The following is a 24,527-nucleotide window of genomic DNA, read 5'->3' on the forward strand; positions in this document are numbered from 1 at the left end:
TTTCAATTGAACTAATAAGGCAAAAGAAGACTCCAGAAACCTTTTCAACGGGCGACTGAGCTCGCACCCACACTAAAGAACTGTCCAGATACTAGGAGGAGACCACATTTCCAGTACCTCCCCATCCTCCTTATGTACCAAACTACAGCAAAGTTGTCAGAGGTAGGAGAAATCAGGTGATGTCTGCCACACTGCTCTCATCTTCAACAAAATTATATTGAGATGGCTATCCACAACCTACTTGTGTTGTAGAATGAAAAAATGTGCTCATCAGTCCTTTCAGACTAAGTATATATTGATCTTAGTCACTGGAGGCTTTGGAACAGTGCCTATGAAGGTAAGATGGAAAGATTCACTGGTGGATCACTTTGTGAAAGAACTTACAGAGCTTGATGCAAGCTTTCAGATCCTGAGGGTTTCCAACTCAGTGTGGAGAATTCTCATGTGCAGTCTTGTGCATGAACCAGTGAAATGGCAATCTGAAGAGAAGTTCCTGTGGAGATCAAGAAAGGGAGATGAAAAATGGTCTACTTTGCTATTAGAATAATTGTGTCAATAAAGCTCAAGTTGCGAGTCACAAGATCACTCAAAATATCTTTAATGGAGGAACCACCATGACACCTCTAGTAAAGCGCCCTGTATACCTGTTGAAGATGCCCCCTGAGGGGAGGTGACAAATTGCACAAAACCTATGTTCAGGAGGAGTTGCCAAATTTAGGATCTTCTAATGAGAGGAAAGGTGAAGAAGTGGATCATCAGTGACATTCTCTCATAAACAGTTGCACATTTTTCCCAAGGACAGAGGAGATGAACAGTCTCATCTTTTTCCTTGCCAGCTCTATCATGTCAGAGTAGGACGACAATACTTTTGTGGGGCCACATCTAGCTGCAAAATACAGGACCTTACAGTGCAAAGACAAGAGTGGTAGGTGAGTATAAATAAAAAAGGAATGAGCAGCTTGCAATGCCCATAACTGCTACAAATCATATGATAAAGGTTACGACAATGGAGCAGTCTGAAAGGTAAACTGGAAAATCTCAAGTCTGGAGTGCAGCTAACTGAGACAACACAAATTATAAAGCCTATGTTAAATAAGGGGTCAAAATGGGAGTAAATATCTGCAGGTTCAAAGATGGAGACGACACGGGAGATAAAAAGTCAGGGACATACAGCCCAAAAAGGCTCATGCCAAGAATGCCAGCTGCTAAGGATTCAACATGAGAAAGACAGAATTAGTTGAGCCAATTCCAACCAGGCAGCACTAGGCGTCAATGTACAGTAGACTTGCTTCACTCCCAGTGCTTGGGGCCTAAAAGGTAAAGACTGAGATAACTGAGCGAAGGAAGGCCACTAAATGACATAGCAGAAATGTCAGTGTGAGGGACTGCTTTAAAAAAAATAGTAGTTTCTTTTGATTATCCAGAATGCTTTGCCATTGTATGTAAACCACTGCCTGTTTCCTTCAATGATAAAGTTTTGTAGCTGTGCCTGTATAGAAAAAACTGACCAAATATGTGAACCTAAAACTTAAAACTATAACCTTTTTAACAAAATAAACTGCATCTTCAACATCTAAACATAACTACATGAAATTCAGAAGAAAATGCACAATTATGGGAAGATGACTAATAAAGTAATTTGTTTAAGATTTATAAATGACATAATACAAACTGAAATGTTACCTTGTTGCTCAATCTCACTCCAACGGAATTTGTGCTGTCGCGCTACTGCGAAGACACATTCGTAGCCATCTTCCCTAATCATCTTTGCTACTTTACGAATGTCTTCAGGATGAAGGCAGGGAGAAGTTGCCTGTATATTTCCAACGATTTGAACCTCTACAAACAGGAAAAAGAATAATGCATTATGATGATATCTACAGTAAAAAGACAAACAATTACACAAAAATAATTACCATAACAGATTTGTTTCTGTTAAAAAGGCAGGTACACTGTATAACATGCATCTGTCCTTAGGTTCAACACACAATGGTACAGCAAAAATTTTAAAAGTTACTAAAAAAGAAGTTATGTACTCACCATAATGTTTCATCTGAATTGTTGCTCTTCATTTGTCTTCAACCTGTGGGTATAGGCACAGACATCGGTGCTAAACTGGCCATATCCAAGCTACGGTGCCGTAACTGAGCTCCTCCCTGACCCATAAAGCCCCTCTCTCCCTCACCACCTCAGACTGAGTTTGCCTAAAAGCCAAGCACCTGCTCAAGATAACACAAAGACATCATTACTGCCACACACCCCACCCCAAAAGGAGATGAGAGAGAGACAGGGTGGGAGGCTCCCTCTGCCAGATCAACTGACTAAGGAAGGGGGAAGGAGGGAAGGTTGAAGATAAATGAAGAGCAACAATTCAGATGGAACGTTATGGTGAGTACATAACTTATTTATCTGAAATTGTTGTCTTCAACCTGTGGGACACAGTCCCCAGCTACATATACCCCGGGAGGCCCTAAGACAGGATATTTTGGAGCACTGTGGAACCAAAAAAAAAGCTCTGCTATGGGATAAAACATCCAATTTATAGTGGGATATGAAGGTGTGAGACCTAGCCCATGTAGCAGTGGATGTATCTCATCCACTGGTACTCTAGATAAAAACGCTGATGAGGCAGAGACCGCTCTTGTAGAATGTGCTTTTACTGAGGAAGAAAGAGAAACACCATACTTGTCATAAATAAATGTGATACATTTAGCAATCCAGTTGGCAACAGTTACTTTGGAGACAAGAGATCCTAATCTGGCTTTAGAATATGGGACAGACAATTGATTGGACTTTCTGAAAGTTTTGGTTCTACCTAGGTAGAAATGGAGCGGCATATGTACATCAAGCATATGCAACTGATATTCCCCTTTGTTCTGAAACTCTGGAAAAAAAACAGGAAGGTGAATGACCTGATTAATGTTAGATTCAGAAGCGACCTTGAGCATGAAAGTGGGATTTTGGTCTAAGAGAGACATGGTCCTTATGGAATATGAGGTATGGAGGCTGAATGCAAAGGGCTTGTAACTCCGAGACCCGCTTAGATGAGGTCACAGCCACTAGTAAAGTAGTCTTCCAAGACAGATACTGTAGATCCACCTTAGCTGATGTTTCAAAAGATGATGACACCAGTGCTTATAGCTCAAAGGTTAGATCCCAAGGGGGAGTAGGATCCTTAATTGGTGGCCATAAAAGGAATGTGCCTTTCAGAAAAGGCTTTGCATAACCTAGAAGCAGCTAAAGATGAATCCTTAAGTCCTACATGGTAATGAGAAATGGCAGCAAATTGGACTTTAACTGTAAAGGAACTGGCTTCTTGGTTGAAGATACAGGCCAGAAACTCTAAGACCAAAGGTACTGAGGCAGTGAAGGATCTATACTATGTTGTGATGCCCAAATGGAAAACCTCTTCCATTTGCTGGCATAAATCTTTTTGGTAGATGACTTGTGGGCAGGAAGCAAAATATGCGTCACGGGAGAAGAAAGCCTGGGAACTCTAGCCATCATTGGAACTGCAGAAGCCAAGCCAGGATCTTCAGATCCAGATGATACTCACCCTCCGGATTGGATCTCAGATCTAGACAAGGATCCAAAATCCAGGGAGGGATGACACTGAGACCAAAGGAGAGAAAACCAAACCTGATGAGGCCAGAAAGGAGCAATGATGATCACTAAGCACTTCGATCTTTCTGCCTTGTGAAGAAATTTCAACATAAGAGGAAGAGGAGGGTAAGCATGCAGCACACTGGGGGGCCAAGCATGAAATAAGAGTGTCTCTCTAGAAAGTCCTCCTTTGGGGGGAATCAGGGTGAAGAACTTGCTGCACTTGGCGTTGGAAGGAGAAGCAATGAGATCGCAGCAAGGTTGACTCCATTTCCTGAAAATCATGTCTGCCACTGACTGTTTCACAGAGGAGACAGTATGGTCCTGCTGAGTTTGTCTGCCATGATGCTGGAACTCCACAGAATGTGCATTGTGACAAGAAAGCAGTCAGAGGAAATCGCCCATTCCCACAATCCCATGGCCTCTCGACACAGGGGATATGATCTGGCTCCTCCCTACTTGTTGATATACCAGACCACTGGCATGTTGTCTGTCTGTATTATAATCATTCCTTGGGGGAGAAATGAATGAAGTGCCTGCCATGCCAGAAGCACTGCCCTCATCTCCAGAAAGTTGACGTATAAGCTGGTCTCTAACGTTGACCACGTCTCTTGAACAGTCCATCCTAGCCAATGACCCCCCCCCCCTCCCAACCAAAGCCAGGAGCCATCCGTAGTGACTGCGACTCCAGGAGCAGGAGCCAAGAAAGGGTGACCTCTTGTCAAGTTCTGTGAATCTAATCACAACAGAAGGGACGATTTGCAGATTTTGGATAAACAAATGGGCTGAGACAGAGGTTTGTCCAGAAGAAACACTGTACGGCTATGGTCCACTGAAAGATATGCATGTGCAGTCTTGCCAGGAGTAGAATACTGATGATTGCTGCCATGGACCCTAGGGCTTGAAGAATCTGAGCTGCTGAGTGAAGAGAAACTTCGAGAATAACAAGAAACTGAAGCTGAAGGGAGTAAATCCTGTCACTGGTGAGGAAGACCTTGCAAAGAGAAGTGTCTAGCCATGCTCTTAAAAAGCCCAGGGAATGGAAAGGTTCCAACTTTGACTTTGGAAAGATTACTGTGATGCCCACGGTAGAGGCTGACTGGAGAAACTCGTCTCTGGCTAGGAGAAGTTGATGCCTGGTGGGTGCAGCTAGAAGGCAGTCATCCAGGTAGGGAAAAAAATGTATTCCCTGCAGCCTGAGATGTGCTGCAAGTACTGCTACCACTTTGGTGAATACCCTGGGGGCTGTGGTGAGACCAAAGGGGAGCACCCTGAACTGGAAATGCCTGGCTCCTGACTGGAAGCATAGGAACCTCCTGTGGCATTTGTACATCTTTATGTGGTAATATATGTCTTGGAGGTCCACACCAAGCACATGCAGAAATCCTTCTGCAGATAGGGAAGGATAGATTGAATGGTAACCATCCGGAATTTCGTCTTGGCGACAAACTTATTTAGATGGGCCAAGTCCAACATGGGTCAGTGTCCCCCTGTCTTTTTGGGCACCAAAAAGAACCTTGAGTAGATGCCCTATCTGCATAGCTCTGGGGGGACAGGCTGGATGACTCGTTTGATAAGCAGCTTGGAGAATTCCAGATTGGCCGTCTCCCTGTGTGTGGGTGCAACATCTGGGAGAATTTTAGGGGGTCTTGGTGGACGAATGAATGGGATCGAATAATCTCCGGATATTATCCTCAGTACCCATTGATCTGTTGTGATGGCTTCTTAGGCTGATGAGTATAAGGAAAAGGGACCCCTGACTGCCTTCAGGGCGGAGCAGTCAGACAACACTTCAGGGTTGCTGGAAAGGTCTGTTGGGATGAGAGTCCTGAGACAGTTTTGCTCCCTCAGAGCCCTTCTGCCTCTAGGGCAGCATCTGAAGGTATCATTCCCTGATCTGCCTTTGGGGGAAGAGTCTGCCGGTGCATCCTGATGGAAAGCCCTGGACTTCTGGGACCACAGCTTCTTACTACCTCTCTGATACTTGGAGTAGGATTGTTGAGGAGTAGAGAAGCAGATCCTGATGGCAGACATGGTCTTGCCATCCTACTCACACTGGGTCAGAGTCTGCTTCACGGATGGACTGAACAAGGTCGACCTGTCAAAGGGGGCGTTCGTGAAGGATGCCTTTAAGGGCTCAGAGAAGTTACAGAGCCTCACCCAGGCATGACGCCTAATGGCGATGCCTGAACCAGCTGCTCTAGATACACCTTCTGTAGCATAGGAGAGGAGCCCCATAGAGGTGTGAGAGATGGCCTTAAGAGTAGCCAGTCTGGAGGAGAAAACCCTCTTCTCCTCGACAGGCATGAACTCTGGAGTAGACACAGATACCTCTTTGATGAGTGATCTCTGCAGCCTTGTAATGTGTGCCATATAATTCAGCACTTTCAAAGAGAAGGTCGCTGAAGTATAAACACGCTTCCCCAACCTGTCTATCGCTCTCGAATCCCTGTTGGGCGGATGAACAGAGGTGCTGTCTTGGGCGAGCTCCTTTCTGGTGGCTGCTGCAACCAGCATCAATAGGGACACTCTTCTGCCAGAACACTGGAGGGGTGCTTAACACTTTATCAGGGTGCTTAGGTACTGGTTCCACCGTGTCAGGTTCCTTCCACTCCCTGTGGGCAATAAGGTCAACCAAGGGGTCTGTGGGGGGGGGTCACCCAGGAGGTAGATGGGCCTGCTCTGAACGCCTCCAGGAACACTGACTCATTTGGATTGGGCTTTTGGGAGGACCAGCCATCTTTCTGTTGCAGAATTTCCATGACGTCTCCAAAAGAGGCATCGTCAGGTGGAGATTTTGGAGAGCCCTCCCTTTCCTCCCAGTCAGTGTCTTCAGTGACAGACTCTGCAGTGGAGTCTAGGTACCTCTTCTTGCACACGTGCTTGTGGTGGACTTCCTCTGGGGGGGTTCTGGGGAGGAACCAGAAGCCTGGGGCTCCACAGACAGGGTACTCTGCAGAGTCAGGGCAGGCTGTCCCTGAAGTGGAGGACTGGAGACGCTGAGTTTAGATTCCAGCTGAGATAAGAAAGGATCAGGAGTGGGTCACATCGAGGATCTTGACAGAGGTCGATAAAACCCTCTCTACCATGTTGAACACTGACAAACAGTGGGAGATTGGTGCTAAAAGCATTGGTGCCAAGGCGCTCGATGCCACTGGATCCGAGACCCCCGACCCCTTCTGCACCAAGGGGGGAGTTGGTGCTGAGTGGCTCCGAGAGGAAGGGACAGCACCAAAAACTTAGATGCCAACGTCAACCCTTCAGACCCGTCGCAGAGAGGACTACGGCTCTAACAGAACTCAAGCACCGAAGTGAAAGGCGCCGAGGAACTCAAGACTGTGGTTGGCATTGAAGAAACCAAAAACATTGATGCCAGCACCTAGATGGCAGAAGCTTCAATATCCACAGGCCCCAAAGCCATGGGGCTCGGGAAAGGAGGATGCCCAGTAAAGACCTGGGGGGGAGGGCCCACTGCTCCCAAAGGGGAGGGGGCGGGAAGGATCCCCAGCTGGATTTGGGCCCACAGAAACTGTCTCATCAGACGGTCCACTTCTCTCTCTGACAAAATCTGGGACAATCTAGCAGAGGAAGCCACTGACCGTGGCCTCGAATGATGCTTGGTCAAGGCCAATGGGATCTTGGAAGTTTCAGGAGAAAATCTTGGCAGAGGTGAAGACAACCTGGGCCTGGCTTTTGGGAAGGTTCCCTAGTAGACGGGGAAGAATCTGTCAGCTTCTACTTCTCTGGAGGTCTATCCCTGCTTCTCGACTTTTCTCTCTCTCTTTTTCTCTTTCCTCCTTCTTATCACCTTCCCTCCTTTTGACATTGGGCGACTTAGAGGGTAGTTGAGTCCCAGCACCCACAGAAGCTGAACTAGGTAACAGGCCCTTTAAAATAAAAGTTTATTCCTTTTGCCCATGATAGTATGGGCACTGAAACCCACACAAATGGAGCACTCAGAGTGCAGGTGGCTGGGGCGGCCTAAACATACAATGCACTGGGTGTGGGCATCTGAGGGGGAAGCTTGTGTCCACAACCAATACACTGTATCAGATTTTTCAGCCATATCCAAGAGGAATAAATAGAGAAGGTTAGAAAGGGCACCCTAACAGCCAAAAAAGTTTTTTTTTTCTATGCAAAAAATACAAGGGAAAGGTAAAGAAGGAAACATACAGAAAAGAGAAAGAAAACTGTACCTGTAACAAGGTTATACTGACTAGAAAATGCTCAAAAACTGAGGAGCTCAGTTGACCCTCTGTTGCTCTAATGGCAGCAAATGAGATCTGAGGTAGTGAGGGAGAGAGGGGCATTATGGGGAGGGGAGCTCAGTTTCAGCACCATAGTTTGGATATGGTCGGGTAAGCACCGCTGTCCATGCCTATACCCACAGGTTGAAGACCAAATGAAGACAACAACTTCAGATACAATTTTACAAAAGGCCAGAAACTTAGCACACAGAGTTAGAAAACAAAACTGCTGGAATTGCAGTAAGAATTAAAAAAATAATCCTGTAGATTATGAAAGGTGCAAGCAAGAACACAGAAAAATGCCTAAAAAATTAAAGTTCTCTATTAGTGCAGAGGATTAAGGCTTAAGCTGCAAACAAATTCATCCTATAGTCCACAGTCTGACTTCCTCAGCCCTCGTTTGCTAACTGTGTGACTCTGAGCAAGTGACTTAACCAAACAGTGATTCCATGTTACCCTAGAAAAGAGGGTTGTGCCTAGTGGGTTTACCCAAATCCCAAATGAGTAAAATAAATCAAACACATGAAATGCCGTCTGCAAAATCAAGGAGGGAAACAAAGGAGTAAAAAGACATAAAAAAGGGAAATGAAGAATGAATAGCAGAAAGAGGCAATGGAAAATGAAGATCTGCAACACCAAAACTCCAGGAAATAAGATGAGCAAGTGAAAGAATTGATATGACTGTAGAATACTGGAATTAAAGGGAAGTAACTGGAATGAGACTGGCATGAATGTCTATCTGTTAATTACCCAGAGCTGTGCTGAACAGGTGCTGGTCTCTTCATAATGGGCCAAATCTTCTTGTATTTTTTCACAGTAAAGTCTGCACACACTGTAGTTTGGTTAAGAATTCTTTATGATGCACAGTGGAGGCAAATGTCAACAATATCCGAATACGGTTTCCAATAACAGTGCTGATAAACAGTCCTCTGCATTCATATTCATACTCCTTTGATAAACTGAAACAGTCCTCTGCATTCATATTCTTTACATTCCTTTCCTCCTGAATACTATAACTGATATTTTAAAATGGTGGATATCTGGCCTGACTTTCACACTCATACAAGAGTATCTGTACTGCCTTCTGAGGACTGCAATGCCATGGCTATCTGCATATCACTTCAAAAATGAACCAACTTAACTGTGAAGTATTTCCTAATGATACAAAAACCTTGAAAGTTTTTACACACCTCTATAACCTTGGTTCCCAAGCCTATTAGCATACAGATAAAATGTTTGCACTCAAATGTACATCACATTCTGTTCTTATCAGTATTCTTGACTGAAGGTTATTGTCACTGACTGACAGTGCATTCACTGAAACTGTCTGCAAACTCTGCCTAACATATAAAGCTATGTCAAACCCAGAGCTGTTGGACATGCTACACCTAAAGAAATCCCAATCCCTCTGAGCTACACGCTCTAGGGACCTAAACCTTGTACCGCAATAAACAGGACATGCTGGAGGGATATATTCCTGTCCCAGAGACTTCCCATACTCTGGAACAGGCTCCCATTCTACGTCAAGCAAAGTTCTTCATTAGCACTCTTCAAGAAAAATCTTGATGAGTGGATGGGAAATAGGAAATACACCCCGGGGATCACCTCTGTGTCTTTGCTCGACAGTGGCACAGGAAAATAACTTTCTTGGGTGGCGTAAGCCAGGGAACCTTGTTGGCTAGGCTTATGTAGGCCCTTGGGCCGATAGCCTAGTACCTACCTATGAACCTATGAACTGTGAAACTTGCTTTAATATGGTTGTATTTACTGTATATTTGTACATTTAAATGACATCTGATGTAACAACTTCTCCTGATATACCTGAACACACTCTCTTTCTGTTGTTACTTCTATACTTACTTTATAAATTTATTAATATGGTCTGCGAAGGAATACTATAATGATCACTACATCTAATATAAAATAAGTTTTCTTTATCTGGTAAATACACTTGCAATTTTAATTTGACCACTAGATGTCATTTGAGCATTTATGGTCTGTTTGGATCTGAACTTTATGATTTAATTCTAAGTGGACAATTCTTTAACATGTTATCACTAGTAGACTCTCCTTTTACACCTATAACATATGTATCTTAAAGCATAATTACCATATATTGTATTAACTTGCGTATGTAATGTTTCAGCTACATTTGTTATTAATAACCCTATTTACCTTTTTAATTTCTGTGTGCTGTAATAGATGTCTGCCTTCTAAATGTATATCTTAAATATCCTGTATAGTAAAAGTACTTTTACTAAAACCTATGCTTTCCTGTATTTCAGATACAATAATTATTATGTAAGGTGCAATGTATTCTGTAAATTAATTAACAATTAAGCCTGACCTGTTATGCCTTGAGTATAATAAATAACTATTGCTACTTATTCTTTAGATAACTTATCACTTGGCCAGAAGTGGCAGGTGTGCTCGTTGTTGCTGCAACGTATTGTAATAAGCCTGATTCAAATAATTCTGTCACTCTACCCTTAAAAATGACTGAATAATGTGAAGTAATGCTCTTAGAAATGTATAACTGAGTATGAATGTTATATTTTGAAATCTGACTGAAATGTACTATACTGAACTCATAACTGACTATGAATGTCATATTCTGAAATTTAAATAAAAAACAAGTGGAAAAAGATTGTAGAACCAAAACCACTAATCCAATAAAACGATCCCCCTTTAGGGTCAATAGGTACTTGTTCAAAATCCCAAAACGAAAGCCAGTGTGTTTAGGCTCCATTTGTAAATGTTTACTTAATGCATTATTAATATTACCTTTTTTTATGTTGTATAAATGTTCATAAATTTGTTTGTTCATTTTATGGACTTGCAACCTGTGTGCTGACACGATCGTTTTATTGGATTTGTTTCTACGATCTTTTTCCACTTGTTTTTTATTTTTGTTTTGTGTTGTGGAGGTTGGCGTACAGAGTATGGCAGTCTTTAATGGAGAATTATCGTTTGAGGAAGAGTTTGGGCAGCCTGAGGTCGAAAATGTGATTTTTTTCACAGAAGGAAGTAGCGGCAGGTATTTTGGGACAGAAATGCAGAGTCTAAAGACAGACTTGGCCCGTATTTTGGAAGTGTTTTCACCTCCTGATGGTTCTATTCCGTGTGCACAGGTTCAGAAGGAGGTGGACAGACAAGTTCCCATTCAGGCGAATGCCGATGATTTGGGGGCACAGGTTGGAACACTTTGTGTGTTTACCTCAGTTCCACATAAGGGATGTGGAACCAACCATTCTTCCCAAAGGTTTGAACAAACATTGGGCGACCATAGGAGGGGAGAGTCTACTGTTGCCATCAGTGGACTTACTAGTATTTTGGACATTGAAAATGTTCAACAAGGTGTACGTGTACACCAAGGTACTGTTACTCAAATTGATAAAGTTATTAACAATGAATCAGGGTGTTTTCATAATGTTAGAGAATGGTTTGATTATGTACAAAGTAAAGGAGACCTTTTTAATAATTATTCCTGCCACCAAAACAAGTCTAAAGGGGCAGGTTGTTCTCTTATAGTGTCTTCTTTAAAAGATGGAATTAGGGATTTGGAAAACAAATTGTATAAAATAAAATGTGTTAATATTGGCATTGCATATTTAGAAGAATGTTTAACAAAAAAAGTTGTCCCACAAGGGTTACGTGTGTGTAAATACCCTGAGGGTTTTACTTATGATTTGGACATGCTTAATGAATTTAATAGCGTGTTCGATGAATGTGGTTTTAAAATTTTAAAGCTGATGGTAAAATTTGCTAAAATGAAGGTGGATATGATGTTAAAGGAAGCAGAGAAATTGGATGAAGCCATCAGAGAGGATTTGTTATTTGAATTTAATAAAGAAAGTTACGATAACAGTTTTTACAGGATTGAAAGAAAATGTGAAGAAATATATGAAAGAAAAAAAGAAAATTAGAAAGGGATTTGAAACAATACAGTGAAAACAGGGCTTATGTGTTCAAAGGGAGAATCTACAGGAATAGTTTATACAAACAATTTGATCTTACAGTAGTAAGAGACTTGACCAAATCTAAAACAGTTGAACAATCTAAAATAGGTGAAAAATTTGTCAACAATAGACAAATTACTGTGGATGTTTTGCACCACAATCCAACCACCCCAGTGATTAATATTTCTACACCTAACCCCACCACTGTGGATGCTGACAAAGATGTGCTAGTTATCACCAACATGGCTGAGAGAGGGGAAGAAAAAGAGTTGAATGAACAGGATTTTTCTGGGGGAAAGGGAAGAGGAAGGAACCAAGTGAAAACAACAACAAAAAAGAAAGGAAAAGTGTAATGATTAACTTGGACAAAAGAGTAAATAGGGAAATAGTTATTGACTCTGACAAAGTGACTTATTCCTACACTGGTTTTAAAATGTTTAACCTAAGTGGGATTGAGATTAATGAAGAACATTTTCACCTTTTTGAAAAAGGTTTTAAATTTGTTCCAACAGTTAGATTTGATGTTTGTGGTACTCTCAGAGTTAAAACTGTACACTAGAAAATTAAATTTTGCATTAATGTTTGAGCAGACCAATGGCTATGATACAACTAGCTTTAGAAAGGCTAGTACATTCAACCCTCCTCTCCATCCGGCTTTACAAGTGTTTGAAGAGACATGTGCATCAGATTTATATGAATTGAGTGTAGATAAAACAATTAAGAAAAAGTTTTTGTTTAAGGCTAATTTGACCACATGGGAAAAACACATCTTGGAGAACTTACTCAACAACAGGGGGATTTGAATTATGAAACCCGATAAGGGGGGCGGTATGGTCTTGGTCAACACTTTTGATTATTCTAGTAAAAGTTTGAACATCCTGGGGGATGCTGATGTTTATATTCCAGTTTCTATGAATGAGATCAACATCTCTTACAGGAAAATAGATCTAGCAATAGAAGAATTTATCATGGCAGGTAGACTGGATGAAAAGATTGGTATTATGTTGACCATTACGGAACCAAGACTAGTGACTTTCTTTGGAATTCCAAAGATTCATAAAAGTACAACTGACCCTCCATATAGGCCAATTGTGTCAGGGAAGGGGTCTAAAACATATGCTATTGCATCTTTTTTGGACTATATACTTAAATATATTCCTGATCAGTACGAGCATATGTTGAAGAATTCTTGGGATTTTCTATGTGGTTTGACACTACAGTCTTATGAAGGTGAGGTGTACTTTTTAACCATTGATGTGGTTGACTTATTCACCTGTAATTCAACTGATGAGGGTTTAGATTACTTTTGGTTACTTTTGAAGGACAGAAAGTATACCTTTAGCTTTGATATTGACCTGTTGATAGAACTAATGAGAATTGTGTTGGAAAATAATTTTGTGTATTTTGAGGGGGGAAACTTTCAAGCAGGTTAGAGGCGTAGCTATGGGGGCATCCTGTGCCCCTATCTACGCTAACCTTGTCCTTTTACAATGGGAGTTGCAGCACTTGTTCCTTTCAGATTTTTACAACAACAACATTAAATTATACCGACGCTTCTTGGACGATTTGTTTATTATTTGGGAAGGACCAGTGAACACTATTGTGGAGTTTGTTGAGTTTTTAAATTCTACCACTGGATTTTTAAAATTTACATTTAACTTTGACCAGGGTGGAATTGATTATTTAGATGTGAGGTTAGACAAAACTAATGGGGGATTAAAATCAAGAATTTATAGGAAAAATACTTTCAGTAATTCCTACCTCCCCTATAATAGTGATCACCCCTGGAAACAAAAAAGGAGTACAATCAAGGGCCAAATGGTCAGAGTGGCCAGGATGACATCAGAGTGGGTGATTTTTTAGTGGAAATTGACTTTATTTCTGATTTGTTTAGTTCAAGGGGTTATCCTGATAGGTTAATAAAGGAAGTGTCGGAAGTAATTATAAATGGTCGTGCAACTAGATTTTCTCCTATTTTGGGGAAATCATTGGAAACTGTAAAAGGTCATGAAGTGGATAGTGAACAAGCTTTTAAAAGAGCTATGGTTCTTCAACACAGTAACATTACAAGGGAAGTTAAGGACCTCATTCAGAGAAATTGGAAGATGTTAAAGCACAACAAGGACAGTACACAAAGTAGGTGATCATCCTAACTTTGTTTATAAAACAGGAACAAATCTGAAAAAGGTGTTTGAAAGTAACAATTATAGACGTACAACTACTTTGGACAAGGGAACTCGTAGGTGTGGTAGGTGTGGGTATTGTAGATATATTTTGAACGAAGTACCTATCACTTTAAAAAATTATGGCAACAGCAGGATTTATTTAAAGAAGGGTAACTGTCATACTAAGGGTATTGTGTACTTAGCCCTGTGTAGAGACTGTCCCAGTTTCTACATAGGGAAGTCAGAGAGAGTGTTGAACAAACAAATTTATGAACATTTATACAACATAAAAAAGGGAATGTTAATAATGCATTAAGTAAACATTTACAAATGGAGCCTAAACACACTGGCTTTCGTTTTGGGATTCTTGAACAAGTACCTATTGACCCTAAAGGGGGAGATTGGGAGAACTGGCTATGCTGTAGGGAGACCTATTGGCAAATTAGATTGAACGCCACCCACCCCCCGGGACTAAATGAACATATTTCTATTAAGCCTTATTTGATTAAAAAAGCAGAAGATTTATCAAAGTAATTTAAAACAACCACTGAAACAATTATTAAAGTAATATTTTGATTGTATTGTTTTACATAATTTTAAAGTATTTTAAATGTTTGATACCTTTTTCTTTTTTAGATAGAACTGTTATTTTGTGTTAGTTTATACTACTTTGATTTAAAGTTTTATCAAGTTCATTAATGTTTGGTAAACAAAGTGAATTTATTTGTGTTTTTAAACTTGACAGTTGTAAAAATGTGCGTGGTTACTTTAAATTTAGGTCAGACTGCTTTTGGCACCTTTTTTCAAAATGAAGTTATTTAAAGATGGCTGAGTGAACAGTTACACTGTTTTTATACTTGAAAAAGCCCTACAACTGAGTTAGGGTGAAAGCGGTTGTGGAATTTATACAATGAACATTTTATGGACTTGCAACCTGTGTGCTGACACGATCGTTTTATTGGATTAGAGATATTCTGAAACTTGACTGATGTTTTTACATAATGCTGTTAGAAATGTATAACTGAACATTAGTGTCATATTGTGAAATCTCACTGAAATGTACTGAACGCATAACTAACTAAATTATTAGCAATGGAATACCTTTTTTCTGTCAACATTATCTGAACAGATAAAAGTGTTAACTGAAATCTGGTAATGTCATATTCTGGAGACTAAACTATTAGTAAAGGAATACCTTTTTTTCTGTAAATATTATCTGAACACACAACAGCATAAACTGAATACTAGTACTGTTATACAACTGTTTAACTCTGTTTGTATCTTTCGGCTTTTCCAGGTTAGGGGTCGCCACTCCGGTCCGTTAATGATTGGCAGTTGATTTTTACGTACCGGCTTGCCAGGCCTGACGCACAACCTTCAACAAAGGTATGCCCATTCACGCATGTCTCCACGCAGAAGATGCTCTACTGAGAATCGAACTGGACAGTGTCTTACTGTGAATCAGCATAAATGCACATCTGTTGTATATACATTTTAACTTTCAAGAATTTAGATAACTGAAAGATATTTAAACAAACATTGAAGAAATGCACATTTGCTGTACGTACATTTTAACTTTAAAGAATACTTTTGTTTTGTTTAGATGACTGAAACACATTTAAACTGAAAACTAGTACTGTTATACAATTGTCTGAAAACATACACATTTTAACTTTAAAGAATTAAGATATCTGAAATACATTTTGAAGAAATGCACATTTGTTGCATACACATTTTAAATGCTTGAGTTGTGCTCTTGCAAAGTTTAGGCCTTACTCTGCATTGTTCCAGTCACTGCTGAGGTACTGGAAGGGCCTCCCTAGAGTCCTTTGCTAGGCCTTCCAAACCTTCCCTTTCCCATCTCTTGTGTAACGCTGGGTAGCTGATGTAATATTTTCTTAATTTTATTTGAACATGCATTTTGGAAACTGGCTGGCTTGCCATTGAAAGAACTGGTATGACTGTAGGATACTGGAATTAACTGGAAGAAATTGGAATGAGGCTAGAATGAACGTATTTATCTATTAATTACCCAGAACTGTGCTGAACAGTTCCAAGTCTCTTCTCAATGGGCCATATCTTCTTGTACTTTTCAGAATAAAGTTAAGAATGCTTTATTAGGTACAGTGAAGGTAGACGTCAACAATATCCGAATACTGTTTCCAATAACAGTGCTGATAAACTGAAACAGTCCTCTGCATTCATATTATTTACATTCCTTTCCTCCCGAATACTACAATTGATATTCTGAAATGCTGGATATCTGGCCTGACTTCCACTCTCATACAAGAGTATCTGTACTGCCTTCTGAGGACTGCACTGCCATGACTATCTACATATCAGTCCAAAAATGAACTAAGTTAACTAACTGTATCTGAAGTATTTCCTAATAATACTTTGACTTCCCTCCTCTGGGCCAGTAATCAAGGAAACCCAATCCTCACTACTGACACCAGTGACGGACATTCACCTGGAAAAAAGATAGATATACACAGTATTTCCGGATGCAGCTCTGTACACAAAGCACAACATCCCTTAAGAGCACACAAGGAGCACACTCCCGTCCTGGGGCTGGGTTTCTCTCTCTCTCTCTTAAGGTAAGCCCCCAATGGGAAACTGTGTTCCCTAATAACCCTGGAGCTATATGTATAAACATACACATATATACATTTATATGCATACACACACACAAACACATACATACATCTACATACATATATATATATATATATATATGTATGTATATAGGTTACCTTCAGATTGTCAAATGGCCGGAACATCGAACCGCATATGGCCGAGACGAAAACATAATTTTTTTAGAACATCGAACCATTTGCATGAGATCGCCATATAAGAAAATCTATTATCAGAAAAAAAGGTGTTGCCATGGGAGCTAAAATGGCTCCAGCATATGCCAACTTAGTGCTTTGCGTTTGGAAAGTAGACACTCTTGTTAACTTGGAAGGTTTCAAACAAGTCCAGCTTTATAAGCATTTTCTTGATATATTTTTTTCTTTGGTTAGGTTCCCACTCAGATCTTGACGCTTTCATTAATAGTATCAGGGATAGCATCTATTTCCTTGATTTCATTTTTTCAGGCATTGGTGAAGAAGTACATTTTTTAGACATTACTCTGTCTATTGAGGTCTTACGTGACTGTTTTTGCTCCAAGATTTATTGTAAAGACACCTTCAGAAAGAATTACTTGGATTTCAACAATCAACAACCCGCCTTTATGAAAAAGAATATTGTAAAAGGTGAATGTAGAGTAGTAAGAAGACCAACCACGATATGCAAATTCTTCTTTAAACTGAATAAAATCCAATGGCAGACACGATGTAAAACGTATACCAGTTTATTGAGTAAAAATGAGCGCTTTCGCGTAGTACTAAGCTACGCTTCTTCAGATAACATTCTTACAAATTTAATTTCACTTATATGCCAAAAAAGCCGGGAGATAAATTGATTAATTACTTAATCACACAAATTAAATAATTGTATCTTAACCCATTCACCACTACACTTGCACAACGTGAATACAGTTGGTTAAATTCAGTTGCAAATGTCAGTTAACATTTAGAATCAGGCGCTGATACAAAAAAACAGCTCAACTTATTAAAACATAAACATTATGTTTCTAAATCAAACCAAACGATCAAAGTGCATAACTATCTCATTATTATGTAAAGTTCCTAACACTGATCACCCGGTTTATATAGCAACATAACATATAAAATGTTTTATGTCTCATAATATAGAAAATCATATAAATACTCATCATATAGCTGAAATGTTGATTATAATACAACGAATTTTATACAATTATTATATAGCGTGCCTATTTAATATGTATATATGTCATTGTCATGTAATATTTACATAATCCTGTGAAATATCTTAAAAATATCTTAAAAATGTAAATGTACTGCATATATGCATATGATGATGGATGTGTTCACATATCATATACAATGTACACATCAATTTTAACGTAACATCATAAATACGCAAGAATGCGCAGATGAAGCATAGAAAATGTATATACAATACATGTCACTATTTCAACATAAGCCTTATTGCAGCATATAAAATATACCAAAAGGAGCTAAAAAGCCCCACTAAAACCAAACAAGAATCAAATCAGACATCCATTACCATCTCAACATAAAGATACGCCTCATACAGGATCATCAGACCTAAAAAATGTATGTACAGGTCTGCCAAATGATTAAAAATGGTGATTCAGATATATGTATATAGTATATATGATATTATATATAATTAATCATAATGAAATTACTATTATACATAAAACCAAATCCAAGTGTTTATCACAAATCAAATGAATTAGCTAGCCACATAATGGACTAAATGGAAAAATATATGTATTGAATAATCAAATAGATATTACCATATATAATAATACAAAAATATATAAATATTTTATCGAAATGAAAAATGTAATGTTTTAAAAATACTCTATAAAATTTTTTTTATCCAAATGATAATAAATAAATAAATAAATACATCATTTCATTTCATTTTCTTCCCATTAGTACTGGTTTAATCGATACATGGTTATTTATACCAGGGGGTAAATGTGCTGCTAACTTCATAATCCAATGTAATTCAGCAAGAGCTAGTTGATTGTCCACATCACCTCCCCGTTCATTATGTCGGACCAATTGTATAACTCTAAAATTAAAACTATGTGTCGGACACTCTATGACATGCCTTGCCAACGCATTGCTGTCATCTCTTTTGCGAATGTCATACAAATGATTGTATATGCGATCACGTAGTCTTCTTTTAGTGAGACCTATGTAGAACGCTGAACATGAATCACAATTGGCTAAGTAGACCAAATTGGTACTACTGCAATTAGCATAAAAACTGGGTCGAAAAATATAGTCCATTTGTGGATGCTTAAATATGTGTGATTTAGAGATATATTTGCATCTATTGCAATGATGACAAGGGTAAGTACCCTGTGTCAAGAACCTGTTCATTATTGCTTTATCTTGGCCTATATAAATACCAGGATCCTTGCACAAAATCAACTTCAAATTGTCACTATTCCTATATTGGAACCTGGGTTTGCTACCTATCATATCTTTTATGTGTGTATGCATGGTTAATATATGCCAATTGCTAGAGACAACCCGTCGTATGCTGTCAACATCACTGGTATATCTCATCAGATAGTTGATCTTATCCCCTCTATTTCTAGTCTTCTCTAATCCTAAATATCTTGTTGTTCCTTGGGTGTTAAACACAGAACTAATAGCATCTATTTCCTTGATTTCACTTTTTCAGGCATTGGTGAAGAAGTACATTTTTTAGACATTACTCTGTCTATTGATGTCTTACGTGACTGTTTTTGCTCCAAGATTTATTGTAAAGACACCTTCAGAAAGAATTACTTGGATTTCAACAATCAACAACCCGCCTTTATGAAAAAGAATATTGTAAAAGGCCATTATGTATGCATCAGCAGACTTTCAGCGAAGACGGCGTGCTTTTTTAGAGAATGTAAAATTCTCAATGGGCTTTTTTTAGAAGGCAACTACCCTGCAAATTTCATCTAATCTTGCTTTGAACAAATTTCCATTTGCAGGCATTCTCACCACCAACCCATTTTAAAGTATGGGTTTACTAACATCAGCAAAAATCACAGTAATGACAGTTCTCATTTTCCACTACCAATCTCTTTGGATTCCAACAACATTAGAGAATGTATCACCACAAACTGGAGCATTACTAATATTAACCAAGAACTTTGCAGAGCTTTGGGTCTCACCCCCTCATTTTGTTTAAAAAAAAACTATGTCGTTTAAATCTGTATATGAATCTGAGAAAACAGATGGTACAATTTGTCAATTTCTAATAATGCAGGCATGTTCTCGTGTGATCATTGTATCTGCTGTAAATTCATTTTGGTGGGATATCAGCTCTGTCAGCCTAAAGTTTAAAGAAGTACTCAACTGTGCTTCCACTTATATTGTTTACATTGCAATTTGCTCATACTGTGGATTGTTCTACATTGGTAAGACTATTTGTAAGCTTAGTGACAGAATAAAGGAACATTGCAGAACTATTAGAATCTCTGTCTTTAAAAACGTTTCAGCCAAGCATAGCTCTGTTTGCTCCCAGTTTTCATATTTTTATTTTTCTGTTCTTGAGAAAGTTGCTGTGCCTTTTGGTAACAGTAATAACTTGCTTGAGGTTAAGGAATGTACAGTTGTATACATTTACCATAAATGCAGATGTTCGAGTGTATTCACTGTTGCAGTCATCGCATTTGGGTTATCTGCCTGTAGGTAGCCCTCAGTCAGCCTGAATACCAGAATCTTGGGATTTCTGCATTGGATGCTGTTGCTTCTTCCATGACGTCAGGTTGTTAGGGGTATAAAACATGCAGCTGACACCATTATATCAGTTTTTCTTGCCCCAGATGTCAGGTGGCCCCAAAATAGGAAGCAATTACATGGTATGGAACACCCCCAGCAAAAAGCAAATACACATGATATAAGATATGCCAAACAAAAAAGACAGGTAGAAGTAAAGAGAAGTCAGGGGTCTGGAGGGAGGGTAACCAGGACTGCAACAGTGAATACACTCTAACATCTACATTTATAGTAAGTGTACACAACTTTACTATGTTCTTCATGTTTCACTGTTGCAGTCATCACATTTGGGTTGATTCCCAAAGCTAAGGAAGGGTGGAGGTAGTTAAGAAGCATTAGGGCTGGCAATCAGGCCCTGTAAGACTGTTGTGGCAGATGCCAGCTCTGGACTTAGAAATTATAGGTAAGTGGTAATGCTTGGAGAAAATGTGTACAGAGCTCCAGGTTGCAGCTTCCAGGATGTCCCTGGTAGGGACTCCCCTGAGGAATACTGTAGAGACTGATGTAGCCCTAGTGGAATGTGTTCTGATCCTCTGTGGGGTAGGTTTCTCATGGTGCATGTAGCAGAAGTGGATGCAGTTTGCTATCCATTTAGAAATTGTCTGCTTTGAAATGGCCTTTCCCTCTGCTCCTGCAGCAAAGCTGACTAGCAGCTGGTCAGATTTTCTGAAAGGTTTAGTCTTGTCCAGATAGAACCTGGGCTGCCTGTGCAAGTTCAGGGAGTGCATGATCCTTTCCCCTTTATTCTGAGGATTAGGGAAAAAAGTTTGCAAATGAATGGATCAGTTTAAAGCCACACTAGATACCACCTTGGGCATAAATGATGAGTTAGTCCTGAGGAAGACCCTGTCATCATGGAAGATAATGAACGGTTCCACGGCCATAAGGGCCTGCAATTCAGACAACTCTTCTTGCTGAAGTGATAGCAAGCAGTAAAGCTGTTTTCCATGAGATAAATTTTAACTCTGCTGAGGCAGCAGGTTCAAAGGGCGGAAGCGTGAGCTTTTCCAATACAAAGTTAAGGTAAAAGGCAGGAGTGCAAGCTCTCCTGGGGGGGGGTCTTAAATTTTTGGCTCCTCTCAGGAACTGTTTGAGCAAAGGATGAGAGAAAAGGGGTGGCTCAGTATTATAATGAGCTGAGATGGCAGAGGCATGAATCTTAATTGAAGAGGATAGGCCTTTGTGAAGCATTTCTGTTAAGTAATCTAGTATATGAGGTAAGTTGGGCACAGTTGTGTCCATTCCCTGAGACTGGCTCCAGGAGCAGTATATTTTCCACTTTTCTGAATAGGATTTTCTAGTACTAGGCCTCCTTGCCTCAAGAATGACATTCAGCACCTGCTTACTGAGAGTTGCTGGTGAAGAATTCAGTGGATGAGCCAGGCTGCTAGGTTCAGGGTCTGTAGCTGAAGGTGCAGAATCTGGCCCACCTGCTGGGACAGCAGGGAAGGAGTCTGAGGCAGGTGCCATGGTGGCAGCACTGTCAGCCTGTGCAAAAGAGGGTACCAATGCTGGCGTGGCCAGTCTGGTGCAATCAGGATTGTTCTAGGCTTGTCCTGTTTGATCTTTAGTAGAACCTTCGAGAGGAGGGGCAGAGGGGGAAAGGCATAGATTGAGAGGTTTTCCCAGGTGAATGACAGGGCATCCACTTTCCAAGCTTGGCTGTGGGGAGTTCTGGTGTAATATTTGCTCAATTTATAGTTCTGAGGGGAAGAAAAAGGTCCGCCTCTGGTGCCCCCCATCTGTTCCTCAAAAGCTTGAATATTTTGGGTTCCAGTTTCCACTTGTGTGGGTCTATGAGATTTCTACTCAAGTCATCTGCCAGTGAATTTAGTTTGCCTGGCAGGAATTGAGCTTGCAGGTGCACTTGGCTACTCAAGGCTGTGTTTCACACAGCCATGGCTAATCTGCAGAGTGGGTAGGAATGGGTTCCCCCTGCTTGTTTATGTACCACATAACTGTGGTGTTGTCTGTCTTTACCAGTAGTTGTCCTGGAAGAATAAGGCCTTTGGAGGCTGTCAGAGCATTATGTACAGCTAAAATTTATTTTTGCTTGATATGCAGGTGCATTTGCTTTGGGTTCCATTTGCCTTGAATGCACTGCCCTGCCATGTGAGCCCCCCATGCATAGTCTGAGGCGTCTGTTGTTAGGGTTTGGGCGGCAGGGGGTAGAGTGAAAGGGAGTCCCTTGTTGTGGTTGCAGGCCTCTGCCCACCAAAGGAACTCTGTCCTTAACCAAGGAATGATAGGAATCATTGTTTTCAGGTCCTGAGAATGTTGGCACCAAAGACTTTTTAGGTACCATTGAAGTTTCCTCATATACAGTCTTGCATATGGAATTAACAGAATGCAAGAGGCCATGAACCACAGGGCTTGCAGTATTTTTCTTGCAGATAGCCGGGTTTTGGTGGCCAGTAGATTGAGTTTGTCAAATAAATTTGTTTCTCTGGAGTGAGGAATGCCATCTGGGAAGCTGAGTTCAAGCTTGCTCCCAGGAATAAAATCTGTTGGCTGGGTACCAGCTGTGATTTATTTTCATTGATGGTGTACCCCAGTGAAGTTAGAAGTCTCTTTACAAATGCCAGGTGATGTAGTAGCAAGTCCTGACTGTCCGCCTGAATCAGGCAATCATCCAAGTATGGGTAAATCTGGATTCTTTTCTGCCTGCAATATGCAATGGCCGCAGCTAGACACTTTGTGAATACCCTGGGCGCAGTAGATAAGCCAAAGGGAAGTGCACAGAACTGATAGTGCACAGAGTCTGCTCTGAAGCGTAGGTATTTCCTGTAAGATTCCCTTATGGTATTCCCTTATGGTGATGTGCAGATAGGCTTCTTTTAAATCTAGGGTTGCTAGCCAGGAGCCCTTGGCTAGCCTAGGAAGCAGTTGTTGGAAAGTTAGCATTTTGAAATTTGGAACCACCAGAAAGGTGTTGAAAATAAACAGATCCAGGATAGGACACCAAAAGTTTTCTTTTCTGGGAACCAGAAACAGGCTGGAATGAAAGCCTTGTCCCCTTTGTTCTGTTGGGACATGTTGAATAGCCTTGACACTGAGAAGAGAAAGTACTTGCTTTTGGGCCTCTGCCCACTGGTTTGGGGGGAGGTCTGGCCATCCGCTTAGGGTTGGGAGTGAGTGGAAGTGGAATCTGTATCCCTGGGAAACAATGTTTAAAACCCATTTGTCTTGGGTAATGTATTCCCGGTTATTGGCATGCAGGCCAAGTTTCCCTCCTAAAGGTGCAAGTACTTGGGCAAGGCTTGGAAGAGGTAAGGATAAGTCATTGTGCAATTTTACCATAGGGAGGTGGCTTACTACTCCCTGTTTTGGACGTGGTAGCACTCTATTGCTTAGATCTGTGCATAACCTGAGACTGAAGTCTTGGTGGTCTGCTGCCCCTGGGCTTGGACTGAGAAGGCCTGGAAGGGACTGGAAAAAACAGCTTTTTGAAGGGCAATGCCCACTGAATCTAGGTGGCTGTACTTGTAAGAAATCTTTAACAGTTTGCATAGATTTAGCTTTCTCCTCCATCCTTTTGAGGACTACTTCTGCTTTATTGCCAAATAAACACTCTTGGTTTAATGGTGCATCCAGTAATTTTGCTTTAACATGATCCGGCAAGTTTTGTTCCTTAAGCCAAACATACCTTCTAAGAACAGACCTAGTGACAGCAGCCCTGCAAGATGCCTCTAAGGCATCAAACCCACATTGCAAAGTATGTTTACCAACTTGATTAGCAGAATGCATTAACTCTTGTAAATCTTTGTGTTCTTCACAGTCAGGAATCAACATCATTTTCTGTTTAATTAGCTCCATAATATGCTGCTGATACTTTAACATATGAAACTGGCAATTTAAAGCCCTAATGGCAAGAGTAGCAGAGGTGTATACCTTCTTACTCCATCTGTTTAAAGCCCTAGAATCCCTGTCTGACGGGGTAGGATTTTTGGCAGTTGTAGCCTTAATGCCTTTAGGCACCTGGGAAATGGTCTCTGGATCCGCAGTAGGATTCTTAAAAAGGAATTTGTGGGAGTCAGGTACTCTATAATACCTGTCAGGTTTCCTGGGAGCAGGAGGCAAAGTATCAGGGGTAAGGCTGGATTCCAAGAAGACATCATCTACAATTTCCAGAACAGGAGGGATAGC

At 40.4% G+C, this 24,527-nt stretch overlaps 1 protein-coding gene across 2 annotated transcripts in view; it reads right to left on the reverse strand.

Moving 5' to 3' along the window:
- The window catches only part of CMAS (cytidine monophosphate N-acetylneuraminic acid synthetase), a 433,399-nt gene that overhangs the window by 218,996 nt on the left and 189,876 nt on the right, over positions 1-24,527 (reverse strand). For both annotated transcript variants that reach the window (XM_044087790.1, XM_044087791.1), the window contains exon 3: positions 1,684-1,839. In XM_044087790.1, the coding sequence (XP_043943725.1) occupies positions 1,684-1,839 (156 nt within the window). The remainder of the gene's footprint in view (positions 1-1,683; positions 1,840-24,527) is intronic.

Source organism: Protopterus annectens, chromosome 11.part0, assembly GCF_019279795.1.
Source record: "Protopterus annectens isolate FY-2018-M chromosome 11.part0, PAN1.0, whole genome shotgun sequence".
NCBI lineage: Eukaryota > Metazoa > Chordata > Ceratodontiformes > Protopteridae > Protopterus > Protopterus annectens.